Source organism: Seriola lalandi, unplaced genomic scaffold, assembly GCF_002814215.2.
Source record: "Seriola lalandi dorsalis isolate HSWRI2012SDOR001 ecotype SW California unplaced genomic scaffold, Sedor1 jcf7180002054618, whole genome shotgun sequence".
Taxonomy (NCBI): domain Eukaryota; kingdom Metazoa; phylum Chordata; class Actinopteri; order Carangiformes; family Carangidae; genus Seriola; species Seriola lalandi.
Genome location: NW_019525171.1, coordinates 133,758 through 148,415, shown reverse-complemented (window position 1 = coordinate 148,415; position 14,658 = coordinate 133,758). Strand labels below are relative to the sequence as shown.

The following is a 14,658-nucleotide window of genomic DNA, read 5'->3' as shown; positions in this document are numbered from 1 at the left end:
TCCCTACATACATGTCTAATATAAAGTATAACTGACTTGGGAATGCGTCTAATTTCCCGAGAACAAACTCTCTCTGTTGTGAAGCGGGGGACAGCAGCGAGCCAGTGAGCGAGAGCTGGGTGCCAGATATTAGCTCCTGTGGCCTCTTTACATTCCACTCCTCCGCTGAGCATTCAGGCCTCCCAGAGCCAGACATCTGGAGACACTTACACTCTAAAACCAGGAGCCCACACAAAGTCTGATGCTGCGCTAATGTGTCCCAAGGAAGCCCCCAAAAGCCTGGAAAACTATAGCAACAGATTAATGTGTTCCACTAATCACTGGTAATGTGCTTCTTACGTAAAGCGGGAGCTGGAAAATACAGTCTGTGGAGCGGCTCCATCGAGCACATGACATTAGTTCTTTAAATAAGGAACGTCTGACCACAGCGTCTCTTACCGGCGATCTTTAATAAAGGAGTAGTAGTGTCCGGCGTGTGCCTGACCGCTGTGGACAACGACTCCCACGAGTTCGTAGTTCTCAGAAATCGTGACTTTCTTCCTGGGCGAACCTCCTGACATCCCGTCGCCCCGCCCCTCGCCGCCCTCTCCGCTGCAGTCCTGTCGAGCCATCCCAGAGACGGTGTAGGGCTCCATGTTCAGCACCCAGGGGAACTGTGCACCAACAACAAATCATACAGACTCCTGTTTCAGAAATGCATTTCAGTAAACAGAAGTATGCGATCGTGGGATTAGAAATACTTTGTACCCGAATCTGTTCGTCGTATTTGATGGAGCGTCCGCTTTCCCAGTCGAAGCCGAAGCGCATGAGGTGGATACAGAGAACACTGGGCAGGGATTTGATGCATGTCCTCTTCACTGTGGTTCTCTGTGCAGAAACACACTCGTTAAACACACCTGGTGTCAGTGTGGCAGGTTAAACACAACAAATCTATCAGAGCGGGACACGCACCTTCTCCTTGCATTTCTCACAGTAGTAGGCGTTGCTTCCCTCCAGCACCTCCCCTCTGACAAACTGGTCTAATGAGATCTCTAAACTCTGACAGGAAGTCACTCCGAGGTTCAACGCCATGAACGTTTCTTCACGCTCGTACCTGTGTGACGGGAGGTCAGAGGTCAAAGATCATGTGTGATGTGGCTCATGATGAAACATTAAGCGTGGAGAAAATAAAGGTTCCTGCTGACCTGTGAGGACAGTCCTTACAAATCTTCTGGTCGGAGAAGATTCCCTGAAATGTGTTTTTGAAGATCTGCTCTCGGCCCATTTTCTGGTGGAGAGAATTTTTGTCAAGAGTCAAATCACTGAAAACAATCTTCTAATAAACAACTAATGCGTTTTTGAGTTGTTGTGTTTCCTGTGAATTCTACCTTGAGATGTTCGTCAAGCTGGTCCACCAGACTGGTGAAGAACTCATAGGCGTCCTGCTGTTCTCGCACATACAGCTCCTTGTTCCACATCTTGAAGATCTGCAACAGAATAAAAAACAAATTTACAAGAAAATGACGGATTTCTTTGATGTTAAAGGTCCCATATAGTATAAAGGTAAATGTCCAGGTGTTGAAGCCTGAGAGAGGAGATGTAAAACTACACTCAGATGGTTTTTGGTTCTTAAAACCACAAATATAAATCTTCTTATGGATCAACACTTTATGAATATGCTGAGAAAACAGACAAAATAACAAACTGAATCATCCACGTTCTGCATATAACGGGGCAATTTCTCTGTTCACCATGTAAATCAGTTCTTATTTAGCATCGTAATGACACTCGGTGTGAAAGATCAGGGCACACTGCTGACCTCCACAAAAACTCAACGGTCCGTTACCTTCCAGAAGTTCTCAGGTATGTAGTACTGCAGCTTGCTCTCCATCAGATGTCCAAACAAAGACTGGACCTGGTAGAAGACACTCTCCTCTGGCTGGTCTGTGTCGTCCTCAATGGACAGGAAAGCCTTAAACCAAACAAACACACTCACTGATATTAGATTCACTGTGCGAAACTGGGTCTGGACTGAAAGAGCAGATGCTCTCTGGTGAATACAGAAGACAAACAGCACAGGAAACGTGAGCACCTCCGGCAGGCCTGGCTGCATGTAGAGCTGCTGGAAGACGGCGTTCATGTAACAAGTGGCTCCTCCGTTCTTCAGTCCCACAAAACCTGAGACTGATCGGCTCTCCACCGGGGGCAGATACTGACAGAGAGACAGGAGCTAGTGTCACATCTAAGATATTATTACACAACAAATATTAGAGTCAGAAACGTATTTCAATCCGTGTCTCACATCAAACTCCTTGCAGAGGGAAGGATCAGACTGGTGGTGCATGGACAGTAACTCTTTGGTGATGAGTCGGAGGTTTGACAGAGAGCTGTCTGCCAGCATCACTAGCACCTCGTAGGCTGCCAGTCTGCTGCTGGCTGTGCTGCACCTGAACACACACACACACACACACACACACACACACACACACACACACACACAGACACAGACACAGACAGACACAGACAGACACAGACACACACACACACACAAACACAGAAACACAGAAACACAGACACAAACACACACACACACAAACACACACAGACACACACAATGAAAGATTATGGCGATGGTTTGAAGTGATTTCTCCATAAAATAACATTTTGTAATTACTCACAATCTTTTCACTGATTAAAAACCTGAAGAAACTAAACTAACTAAACTAAAGTTCGTGGAGAGGATGAACGTGACGTACTTGGGATGGAAGTCGTGGCTGGGAGCTGAGGGAGGTGTTGGGTTGGAGCTGTTGATGATGATGCGTGAGGCTCGAAACAGGAAGTCATCCAACAGCTGCTGAATCAGAGACGCCCCTGGAAGAGAGAAGAGTTACACATGGTCACATTATATACAACATGTGTTTAATGTATTCAATTCAAACTTTATTGTCATGGGGATGGGAGACAGTGACATCAAACATCACTAAATACTGTAGGAAAAGACACAAGACACAAATAACAATAATACAACAAGAGCATGAAACATACATGTTGACAAGAGTGAGTAAAAATGAAGTGTGTGCTGATAATCTGCATGTGTGTTTGTGTGCATGTGTGTTTTTGTGCGCTCACCTAGATGCTCCTTCTCGCTGCCACAGAGCGAGAGCAGGGTCTTGATGAGTCGGAGGTGTCCGGCCAGGAGGATGTTGTCCGCCTCGCTGGTCTCCATCTCTGAGCTCCAGCTGGGCTCAAAGTTGTCGAGCCAAGAGATCTCGTCCTCCAGCATGGTGGCTGAACTCACTTTCAACACCTCCATCTCTGACGCTGGAGCAGGCCAGGCGGGTGGAGAGAGGGAGGGAGAATACACAGTGGATGTCATCCCTGTATTATAACAATAACTTTATATCTGGGTTTTGATAGAGGCGACTGATTGGAAATTGATTGGCTTACTGGTGAGGTCATCGAGAAGCTGACATCTAAGGTCGAAGTACTCGGTGCACTGGGACAGCAACCTGAGGAGAAAAAGCTCCATCAGCAACAGAGCTCTGTAGAAGTTTGAGTTTATCTGGTGTTTGCTGCTTGAATACCTCTGGTTGACTCCTCTCATGACGGACGTGGGACTCCACAGTGGCAGCTGCGCAGTGAGAATGACCGTGATGAGGAACAGGTTGGGTTTCTGGACTTCGGGGAAGGCTGAGGTGTCGGACTGGCTGAGAGTGTACAGCTGATCACAAGCCACACGACGGATCTGACGGAGAAGTGACAGAGAAATCATGTTTGAGCACACGCTGCAATATTACACAGTTTTCACACCAAAATGAGTGAATATAAGAACGTTTTTTAAATTCAATCGCCTCCTTTTACACTGCGAGGACACTCTGCCACCATCACACACAAAGATGCAGAAAACAGTGAGCTGCTCGCCACGGTGTGTAAACTGGTAAAACGCATCGGAGACGTCTCTCGTCGTTGGTGCTTCTGTACGTGTCGGCGCCTCAGTGAGAGACGCTTTTCCGTTCAGTCCCTGAGCAGCGCCGTGCTGGACAGGTGACAGGTCTGTCTGCAGCGTCTGTGCTCTGAAAGACGTGTGTTCAACCAGGTGTTGTGTTTACATCACTGCTGCTCAGAGGCGGAGCCAATAAATACCAGCGTCTACTGCAGAGTCGCGTCCCTAGGACCTAAACGCCCAGGTCCCCGCCTTCGCCTGACCTGGGTGTGAGCGCTGATTGTACCCTGTTCCATTGCTGACAAATGCCTGATGTAAGCGCGTCTCTGTGGGTTTTTTGACCAGTGTAAAAGGAGCTTTAGCGATATACAGTATTTCTTCTGTGCAGTCTATTGAGCAAAGAAAAGGCTGTTGTTTACCTCTCCGCTGGGAGATCCCAGAAGAATATCGATGATGAAATCATTGACGGAGGGAAGGTTATAAAAAGAACCTGGAGAGAGAAACCAAGCAGAGAAGTCATTGCAGATATCTGACAAACAACCTGTATGCTAAAGAAAATGCACATACTACATACAGGAGTGATGGCGATGATATAGTTATTATAAGAATAAAAACAAACAGTGCTGGAGTGAATCCTTGTCGTGTGTGAGTCTTACATAGCTGCTGACAGCGTAGCTGCAGGCAGGTCACCAGCAGCGACAGAGCCTCGCGGGCGATGATGGCGTCTTTGATGGAGACGCTTTGCTGTCTGACACATATCCCTGCGTGCAACGCCGTCGGCACGGTCTCGCCGTCACTGCTGGAGCTACAGTTACTTCCTGTAAACACACACACAGAACATTTGTTTTACTTTCACTTCTTTAGCTTTTGTCCGTAGCACCGGACATTCTGCGGCCATGAGCTGCTCTCTCAGGAATGAAGTCGTACGGGATGACTGTCACATCCTCTGGATTGTAAACATGCGGCTGACGTCACAAGTTCTCTGTTTATCTGTTTGTAGGAACGTTGAGGAGCGTGTGAAGAGCACAACAGGTGTGTGTTTCCTGTCTCACCTGTACTGCTGACTCTGGTGCGGACTCCCTGCGGCAGAAGTGAACTGTGGGTCTCTCTGATTGGCTGTGGGCTGCCAACCAGATCCAATCGGCCTGCAGCGGCCGCCCAGGTCAGACGCATGAAACACGCCACTGTGGAGGTGAAGTCACCCACCTCCATGGTCTATACAAGAGAGAACAAACACTGCCCTTTGAAAATATTCTACTCTCCCAAGATCAATGTGGTTGCGGACTTGAGAGAGGCGTTACCATGGAAACGACTTGACACTGAAAGTCACAGTGTGTTTCTGTGTTAGTCTGGTACCTGAATAGCGACACGAGCAGCAGGTATGATCTCCTCCACTCTGATGGACGAGCGCTCGGACAAAGACATCTGTCTGTAGGAAGACTTCTCCGGGGTTCCGCACAGAGACAGCTGACGCCCGGTCCGTCCCGCGTTACGGAACGGACGGGACGACAGCGCCTCGCCGTCTCTGATGACATCATCATCCAGTGCAGCGGGCATGCTCTGACCAACCAAGAGGAACCTGCAAAAACAGGTAATTGAGTATGGAAGTCTAACTTGGTGCATGGCCCAGAATATCTACTGTAGTCTAGAATATCTACTCTACTAGTGTGTGTGTGTGTGTGTGTGTGTGTGTGTGTGTGTGTGTGAGAGAGAGAGAGAGGGGTTCTGCACCTGGCCAGCTGAAGGCAGATGGAGTAGACTCCTTGTCTGGTCTCGTAGTCCACCTCTGATGGGATGGAGTCTCTCTGCATCACATTCACAACCAGGCTGCAGAGAACACACAGACAAACTGAACTGTAACTGATCTGTCTATAAAAGCAGAAGCAAATCTGTGCTGGTGCAGCTTCTCCCACAGTGGAACAAAGCAAACACCCGACAGTGATGCAGTTTCTTTCAACAGGTGTGTTCTTTGTTACCTGAGACCGCCTGCTTTAAGGAAGTTCTCACAGAAGGACTTGCTGCTGGTTTTGGCCATCTCGTCATCAGACGTGGGCATGAGCTTTGAGCTCAACACCTAACACACACAGAGAGAGAGGTGAGAGAGAGGAGACATGAAAACAGGTGTTATACACTGAAGAATGATGTGCTGTGTTTAACTGGGGGGGTGGGAGGTGTATGTTCACTGGTGTGCATACCTCCAGGTTGTACAGCACTCTGAAGGTGGACATGCCCGGTGCCGAGGATCTGAACAGGGACTCCAAGATGGATGCGGCACTGGGCTGGTGCTGCTGCTTGGAGCCCATAGACGGAGAGCGAGAGCCGGACCCCTGGCCGAGGGTGAACAGCGTCTTCTACAGAGAAGAGAAGGATGAAGGGGGGAAACTCTCAAGGATAAAGGTGTCATGAAATAACAGCACCTGAACAGCTCACAACATCCTAACAGACAGTGTGACGCACCTGGTGGCTCCAGACGCTGGATTCTTTGGGAACAAAGTTGTCGAGAGCGTCCTGCACCTCTGGGTCTGTTGGGATCAGCAGCAGCAGCTTCCTCACACGAATGGTGATCCTGAGGGGAACAAACACACACAGCATGAACAAGCTGCCTGATGTCCTGCTGTAGTTACTGCGTCACATCAAGCTCATAAAATCAGCTAATTAACGCATGAATATTTCCGTCGACAGCTTGGTAGCATGAATCTTAATGAAGACAGCTATAGCATCAATCACTTCCCACCTGGATTCGTCGAGGTTAGCCAGCTGGTAAAGCATCTCAAACACATTACACACCAAGGCCATCACCACACCAGGCAGGGACTTCTCCTGGAGATGGAAAAACACGGGCACGGTGCATCAGAACCAACGCTAACACCCAAGTGTGTCCACAGTTCTTAAGTCACATCCAAGATGGTTACCTGCTCCAAGGCGTAGGCGGAGTTGAAGACGGCGGAGCTGGAGCTGCTAGAGGCGGAGGCTGAGGACTCGGAGCTGCCAGAAGGAGTCCCGGTGCCCGAGCTCTTCACAGTCAGGCTCTGCTCATCGCTGAAGCCGAGCTGGGACAGCAGCTTCTGGTCCCGGTTCATGGTCAACTAACAGACGGTGGAGGGGCGGTGGAGGGGCGGAGCGAGAGAAAAAGAAACAGGGAATAAGGTTGTTGAAGGGTGTGTTTCCCCTGCCACACAATAGAGTGCAGTGAGCCAACCCACCAACACAGGAGGAGGTGGCACCCTGCCTAGATTTCACTGTGCACTGATTTGTAGTTTGTGATGTGTTCTGGCTTCAGGGGAAACACATTGATGGGAGAGGAGTAAAATACTTTGATGAGGGAATGACAGATTAAATAGAACATATGAAATAAAACAGTTAAGGTCCAGGTCACTTACGGAGTCATGAACACTTACCACACTATCATTGGCAAAGATCTGGACATTGTCCACCGGACAGCTCAAGTGCTCAGATATCTTCCACCGGATACTTCCTATTGTTTCATTACTGTGGGTCTGCAGGACACACACACACACACATACACATTACTCCATATGTAGCTGTGACTCTACACAACAAATGTGTTACAGGGTTCTCAGAAAAGTCTTTAAATACCTCTAAGGTGAAAGTGTCTTTGGTTGACTCGTAGGTGATATGAAGAGTGACAGGGTGTCCGTTGTACGAGGCCCCGTGAGGTAGAATAGTGCGAGGAACTGAGTACATGTCCTGCAGAGAAACACAGAAACATTCATTACAAACGATGAAGATATTCGCACATTCAGTGTGTTGAAAAGAACGATATCACACACACACACACACACACACACACTGCTCTTGCTCGGCATCACAGTTTATTGATCATCGTGATAGGGTTGCGATGGGTGGAGCATTATCGATTTAAGATCACGGTTAGGTGATTTAAGATTAGGAGCAAGAGCGGTGTGAAGGATATTGTTCTTTTCAAGACTCGAGTTACAAACACGTAAAAATCTTGATGTTGTAGCAGATGTGAAGCGTCACGTGGAGGAAATAATTAATTACTTGAAGCACAACTGAATCTGTCTGACGGTTAATGTCCTTGTTTTCTCAAACAAACTCCCTGTCAAATCAACAGAGGGTGAAGACTGCATGTCCTACCTCTATAGTGATGACGTAGCGTTCAGCCAATAGCAGCAGTCTTTCGATTATTACCAGCTTAGTGGATCTGGAGATGAACAGAACAAGAAGATGAGCTTCAATAGGACTTTAAAAAAAACTGGACGTATCCACAAAAGAACTGACTCAACACAGACACGTTTCAATAGATTTAAGAACTATGTTCTTACCCAAACCCCCCTCTGTACCTGGATGGTGATTGTACAGATGTGGCCACAGTTGGCATGGCGGTGGCCGTCAGCATCTTGGTTGCCCTAGTAACAGCATGTGTCAAAGTAGGACCTCCCAGGGCAGAACTCGCTGCCTGGAAGGAGCAGGAACAGGCATGTGCTATCAGGCGCTGATTACTGTGAAACAGCACAATCACTTGAGGCGAGTAAGATATTCGATAACTCACCTCCAGTCTCTTGTAACAATCAGCAATGAACTTCTTGTGTAAAGACACAGAATCCTGCAGTGGATCAAATGTTAATGTTATATTTGGTTTCAGAACACAGTGATTCACTCATACGTTCACACTGGAAAGGTTCAGTTAAATGTTGCTTTTGTTCTTTTCCTGTATTCAAACTTCACAAAACACTCCAGGCTCTTTATCAAACAAGCTGCCACTTTTTACTGGTTTTAAACAAGATGGCAGCATCTTCATCTTCAACGCTGTCCTCACACACATACACTGACCTTCTTCATCTTGGGATTGAGGTTGGTGTAGCTGTATGTGATAATGAGTTGGATTGCTTCATTGGCTATTTCTTCATCAGGAGTTTCCATGGCGATGCGCCAGATAAAATCCATCCCTGCCAGGTCAAGGCGCTCCACACACTAAAATGAGACAATATGATTGTATACAAAACTGTACATATACAGTATATATATACATATATTCATAAAGTGTCATTGACAAAAACATTAACTGTACACATAACACCGGGAACATATTGGCTGTGTTGCATGTGCGTGGTCGCTGCGTCGCTGCTACTACCAGCTCTATCTCTCTACATAGAGTTTGCAGGTTACTTGAATATTGGATTTCTTTTCAATATAAATTAATTTCTGATTTATTTTTGACAGAAAATGTCACTAAAATGTCTCTGTCTCCACATGTAGCTGCTAAAATATATCTATATTTTTTCCATGTCTGTACCATATTCAGATTCAATCTACACATTGAATCTATAGTGGAAGGTGTCAGTTTTATGTTGCTGTGAGCCACGTGAGTCACGCATGAAAAATAGGCGAGAATACAAATCTCTAGATCACGTGATCAGGTGTGACACAATGAAAACCAGGACACTGCGTAGGCGACATGCACACGCCACGCAGCCAATGTGTCCCTGGCCTGAGTTAAAAAAAAAACAACATGTAGATAAACATGCATCAGGACTGACCAGCTGAGTTCCTTGGCGTTTCAGGCGATGATCACATAGATTAACGTTCTCAAAGAAGGTCTTAAACAGATTAAAACCTGCGAGACACATAAAACATAAGCATCACATACTTGTATATAAACAGGCCGTTGGACAATAGTGTATCTGCAGAGTCTCTCACCGTTCATAGTGATCTCATACGGCTCAAGTTTTAAAATCTTCTCCTTGAAGAGCTGCTGCTGAACATCACTCTCGAGGTCATGCTGTCCTTTGGTGAACCACTCAAAACACATCTGCACACATCCAAACACGCCATGTTTAAGCTTCACTCAACTCAAGTGTGTGAACGTAGTATTCGGTTTGAACTGTGGGTTCTCCAGAGGAAAATCTGCCTATTCTCCTTTGGTTAACAAAGAGCAGTCGTCACAGTACTTTTAATTAGTTAGATAAAATGTTAACACGTACATTGAACTATCCAAAGTGCAACAGATTTAGATCTGTACAGAGTGTCTCCTCTGACCTCTCATCAAATGAATAATCATTTCTGAGACAACATCACAAACTAAGATCTAAAACTTTACATGCTTCTCTTCAATGTGTTTTTTGTTTTTGTGTCTGCCTTTTCTAAAAGAAGGAAGACAATCGAACAAAAGGTTTATGTTTCCTGACTTTCTGTCTCTGTTCCTCCAGCGCAGTCATCCAGAGACGACTGCTGGCAATGACAAACAAATGGGCAAGCACAAGGGTTGCGTTTACATGACTGTTTTCATACCTCACGGTCAAGTTCACAGACATCCGGCCCCGACACCAGGCACTCCCACAGTTCTTTGGCTCTGTTCCAGACCAGGTAGAGGCTGGCCTCTTGGAGGAAGAAGGCCAGGAAGCGCAGGTGGCTGTCCAGATACTAAACAAAGAGTCAGAGACCACACACTGTCATCATGCAACACTGTGCTGTTTGAGTTTGACTGCTGCCTCTGTGCTGTGGAAACCCAGCTCAGATAAAACTGCTCTATCGAATTTTAAACTGCATCATCAATCATTTGTATGAGCAGCAACACAGCTCCACTGAACAGTAAAGGTAATCAATAAAAAAACAAAACAAAAAAACAGACCTCCTGGTAGGTGTATCGTCCGTCCACCAGGGTCAAGGTCGAGAGTCCATTATTTCCGGCGGCGGTGACGGCGAGTCGATGGCAGCACACGAGGGATCCTGTGATCAGTTTGACGATCTCAAAGTTCTTCTTCAGGTCCTGGATGATGCTCTGTGGGGAGGCGGGGAAAGGTTACCATAGCAACACTCCACTGATCGCAGAACAGATCACTTGGATGAGGTGTGTGTGTGTGTGTTAGTGTGTGTGTGTGTGTGTGTTACCTTGTCCTGTTTTTGATATGTCTGCTTAATGAAAGAGCGGGTGATCTCGTGCAGCTGACGGAGAGCAGGAACGACCCAGACCGCCTGAGGACTGCTCTGCTGAGAGGCCTGTTGTGACACACACACACACACAAACACAAACACGAACACGCACGCGCACACACACACACACGAACCAGATAATGATATCCGCTAAGGCAGAACAAGCTGACAAGGACATGCTACAAAAACAGCGGTCTGTGATGGTCATTACTAATCAGATTTCATTACATGTCGATGGTTTGTCATCACAGACGCACCATTTTCGCAGTAAAAGCTTTATGAAAACATGAGAAAAAAAAGAAATCAGAGACAGGGATATATTTGCTCAAGTTTAAATCCAATATCAAATATGTACTTCCTTTGTAAAACTCTGGTTATCCCTGGCTCTGATTAGATTCCCCTTTGCTTAAATAGAGGCGCTAGCACTTCCACCAGAACTGACCCCTCTTCCAGCAGCTAAATCACTCATTTAATTCAGCCAGCTCTCACCCAGGACAAGATCAACACCACTGTGTAAATCATCAGTCAGTGCCAAAGCAGAAGATTAACATACACCTGGTTAAACTACCTCGTGTTAGAATCAAGTGGGAAATTATCAACCTGTGACCAATGAACCCCCTTTGTGGTGAAGCCCTCCTCCACGATTGGTTGGCAGGTGCGAAGCAGCAAGATTGGACACAGATCGGTCACTGGAATTATAAATTGTCTGGGTTTCTTCTCTTACTTTAGCCATAGAGTTAGCTTTCTTCTTGCCCCAAGTGCCAGAAAGAAATGAGCTTTGAGTGTCGCTGCCTTTACTGTCCTCCTGAGTGTGAGTCTAGAGACATACATTTCATTTGAGGTGGGACAGACCGTGAGGCTGAGGAGTATATTCAGTTCAGTATGTTTGGCCACAGACAAAAACACAGGCAGATTTCATGGCAGATATTTTGACAAAAGCACAGTGCAGCTAAAAACATTAATGACAGCTCTGTGGTATTTAGCCGCACCAGTCGGTCGTGACGGAGAGCTGCCGTGCACAATACCAGCTCACTGATACTGGCACTCCTTCATGCATGACTGGCTGATGTACAACAGACTATTCAGTTCTCTCCAAACTTTTAATTACCTCAACTATTACATTTCATGGATATTTTAATTGCAGAGCTTCCTTCAGTGTTGCTGCAGAACGACAGCTCAGTTCATCAGTCCTTGTTTTCCAATATGTAAATATATAGATAGACATTGACCTATATAAATAAATCAAGACTATCTGGTAACACGTCAACTCCTCCTATTTATCATTTATAAACAGTATATAAAGAATAAAGAAAGGGTTAATAAAATGAATCTATAAAAGTAAAAGGTTCTTCATTACAGAACTGACTTTAATCATCATATCTGTATTTTCTTGTATATTTCATTACAATTTGATCAATCCTATTTTTGTGCGAATGTGGAGGAATAATGGAAAATTAGTTTGAGCACGTCTTGAGAGCGTGAGAGGGGAGGGAGGGGTTAGTGTCAGAGCGTCTCGGGCCTGAGGGACTGAATCAGCCAAAAGAGGAAATTAAAACTTTCCCTTCTCTTTCAAAAAATAAAGAAATAAACAAAATACATAATTAACTCCTGACAGACAGTGGAGCCACAACCCCACTGCTGCTTTAAGGATGCTGGACTCAGCTGACAGAGGTAAACAAACTGAGGCTGGAGGTTAATATGCAGCACTGACAAGGACACGCTAACTTTAGACCAAAACTGTCACAGCAGGCAGAAAAATGTTGGGGCCCACTGAGCGCTTGTTTTAAACTTTTTGAGCAGCACCATGAACAGTCCCTGAGTTTCTATATGTCAACAAAAAATAAACAATACATATACTGAGCAATAGAATCAAAATTTATCCCAACCCCACAAATACATAAAAATAAACTGAGCGTCTGGTGCTTGTGTGTCTCACCTTCTTAATGTCCTCAATACATTTAATGATGTAACTGCGTTTCACCGTCTCCTTGACAGCATAGGCGTCGCTCAGGATCCCCAAGTGCTCCTCCAGCGCCTGCTGAACTAGACTGGTGGGCAGGGTGGGGAGATGAGCCAGCTCCCACAGCACCTCCAGCACCTGGACAGATTCAGACAAACAGAAGATGCTTCAGACTCAGACACGGTGAAACCTGACGTACGACTTTCCTTATCTGTTAATGAGAAAGCAACGCACCTTTCCAGTTGTAGTTTCAGAGCGAGCTTCTCTGCCGATCCTCCCGATCAGACTGAGCAGCTTCTGCCTCACACGGTCGCTCTCAACCTCCCAGCTCTACATCACATGTAAACACATTATTATTAAAGTGCACACACTCACTCTTACGAGCCACTTAGCACCGATTTACTGCTGTAAATTCTCTGTAGCACCGAACCTTCTGTATGAGCACGAAGAGGTGGCTGAGTTGATCAAAGCTGAACTTCACAGCAGCAGCAGCGATGATTGTATGAATGTTTTCTATCACAGTTGATGACTGGCCCGCCTGAAAGAGACAATACGTCCTTTCGTCACAGTAGAACAGACAAACCTGTTGGATGCGCTTCATGAAAACGTAAAAATGTAACAGGACTGTGGTGTGTTCGCTGGTGTTCACCTGTATTCTCCAGATCTTAGAGAGCTCGTCCAGGGACAGTTTACTCCCCAGCAGCTCGATGATTCCCTTAATCCTCTCACAGTACTGAGCTTGATCGATGTTGCCTGGTACAGAGACACGTTTAATGCACTTCTCTTCTTATTCTAATAAACGTATATATGTGATTCATCCTGATGCACTTCACTCTGTGTATTTTCTTACCCTCCAGTGCTATTGACAGGACTGAATTCTCCACAAGCCAGTCCAGAAGTTTATCTGTGTCAATGGCGTTTTTCACCGTCTTCGACACCGTGCTCTCCTCTATTAACTTTGTCACCTGAGACACAGATACATATATAAATATACAGATCAAAGAAACTGGTTGAAACACTGAGAGGGACAAAGAGAACTTGAGGGGTGAGAAGCTGTAAGAGCCGACCTCTTTGAGAGAGTTCATCTTGGTGGAGAAGTGGGGGGTTTTGAGCATACGCAGCAGCGTGTCCAGCCGCAGGTCGTCCACCACGGCGACCAGTTCTCTCTGGAACCTCATACACAGCAGCTTGATGGCCGACAGCAGGTCGGGGATGCTGACCAGACGCTGGGGTTACAAAGCAAACACAGAATGACTAAGTGATAACTTCACAGTCAACAAACACGAGTTCTTACAGATACAATCAAATAAAGAATGCAGAATTTCAACACTGAAACTGACCAAACAGCAACATGGACAAGATCCCTCACTGGCCTCCCACACAAAACATCTGTCAACAACTGTCTTTACAGGAATCAACAAACTTGGACACAAATATTTCTCCACTTTTCTCTATGAATCTAAGATGAAGTCTAACAGCAGGGTGCCAATAATGCGAAGCCTACCTTGTCTTTTAGATCCTTCTCCTCCAGGTTCTGCACATACGTGATCATCTTGTGGATGACTGGATCAAGCATGGGCTGAGGAGAAACATTGTGAAGCTTTGTTAAACCCTGTGGGGGAAAAGTTGGCAACTGCAGCAGCAGAACAATAAGAGGATACAGAGAATAAAAATAGAATATAAATCAGAAAGGAGCACAGGGGTCACGTGAACAAACACAACAGATCATTTCAACACAACATACACACTGAGAGACTGCACACATACAAATACAGTAGGAACTAAGGAGTGTGTGTGTGTGTGTGTGTGTGTGTGTGTGTGTGTGTGTGTGTGTGTGTGTGTGTGTGTGTGAGCTCACCTG

General features: G+C 46.0%; 1 protein-coding gene across 1 annotated transcript in view; it reads right to left on the bottom strand.

Moving 5' to 3' along the window:
• usp24 (ubiquitin specific peptidase 24) overlaps window positions 1–14,658 on the bottom strand; it is a 32,095-nt gene that overhangs the window by 10,065 nt on the left and 7,372 nt on the right. The window contains exons 9-50 of the mRNA XM_087177664.1: window positions 14,302–14,376; window positions 13,865–14,023; window positions 13,648–13,762; window positions 13,447–13,550; window positions 13,228–13,335; window positions 13,032–13,127; window positions 12,774–12,935; window positions 11,562–11,654; window positions 10,796–10,903; window positions 10,536–10,685; window positions 10,196–10,327; window positions 9,605–9,716; window positions 9,445–9,521; window positions 8,738–8,878; window positions 8,457–8,510; window positions 8,230–8,363; window positions 8,042–8,108; window positions 7,520–7,630; window positions 7,321–7,419; window positions 6,835–7,008; window positions 6,657–6,742; window positions 6,380–6,488; window positions 6,118–6,273; window positions 5,899–5,996; window positions 5,654–5,749; window positions 5,279–5,501; window positions 4,975–5,137; window positions 4,579–4,740; window positions 4,342–4,412; window positions 3,564–3,724; window positions 3,427–3,488; window positions 3,109–3,300; window positions 2,736–2,850; window positions 2,282–2,426; window positions 2,072–2,191; window positions 1,826–1,951; window positions 1,368–1,466; window positions 1,185–1,267; window positions 952–1,093; window positions 748–867; window positions 439–653; window positions 37–179 (exon numbers count right to left, since the gene is read on the bottom strand). Of these exons, the coding sequence (XP_087033790.1) occupies window positions 37–179; window positions 439–653; window positions 748–867; window positions 952–1,093; window positions 1,185–1,267; window positions 1,368–1,466; window positions 1,826–1,951; window positions 2,072–2,191; window positions 2,282–2,426; window positions 2,736–2,850; window positions 3,109–3,300; window positions 3,427–3,488; window positions 3,564–3,724; window positions 4,342–4,412; window positions 4,579–4,740; window positions 4,975–5,137; window positions 5,279–5,501; window positions 5,654–5,749; window positions 5,899–5,996; window positions 6,118–6,273; window positions 6,380–6,488; window positions 6,657–6,742; window positions 6,835–7,008; window positions 7,321–7,419; window positions 7,520–7,630; window positions 8,042–8,108; window positions 8,230–8,363; window positions 8,457–8,510; window positions 8,738–8,878; window positions 9,445–9,521; window positions 9,605–9,716; window positions 10,196–10,327; window positions 10,536–10,685; window positions 10,796–10,903; window positions 11,562–11,654; window positions 12,774–12,935; window positions 13,032–13,127; window positions 13,228–13,335; window positions 13,447–13,550; window positions 13,648–13,762; window positions 13,865–14,023; window positions 14,302–14,376 (5,158 nt within the window). The remainder of the gene's footprint in view (window positions 1–36; window positions 180–438; window positions 654–747; window positions 868–951; window positions 1,094–1,184; window positions 1,268–1,367; window positions 1,467–1,825; window positions 1,952–2,071; window positions 2,192–2,281; window positions 2,427–2,735; window positions 2,851–3,108; window positions 3,301–3,426; window positions 3,489–3,563; window positions 3,725–4,341; window positions 4,413–4,578; window positions 4,741–4,974; window positions 5,138–5,278; window positions 5,502–5,653; window positions 5,750–5,898; window positions 5,997–6,117; window positions 6,274–6,379; window positions 6,489–6,656; window positions 6,743–6,834; window positions 7,009–7,320; window positions 7,420–7,519; window positions 7,631–8,041; window positions 8,109–8,229; window positions 8,364–8,456; window positions 8,511–8,737; window positions 8,879–9,444; window positions 9,522–9,604; window positions 9,717–10,195; window positions 10,328–10,535; window positions 10,686–10,795; window positions 10,904–11,561; window positions 11,655–12,773; window positions 12,936–13,031; window positions 13,128–13,227; window positions 13,336–13,446; window positions 13,551–13,647; window positions 13,763–13,864; window positions 14,024–14,301; window positions 14,377–14,658) is intronic.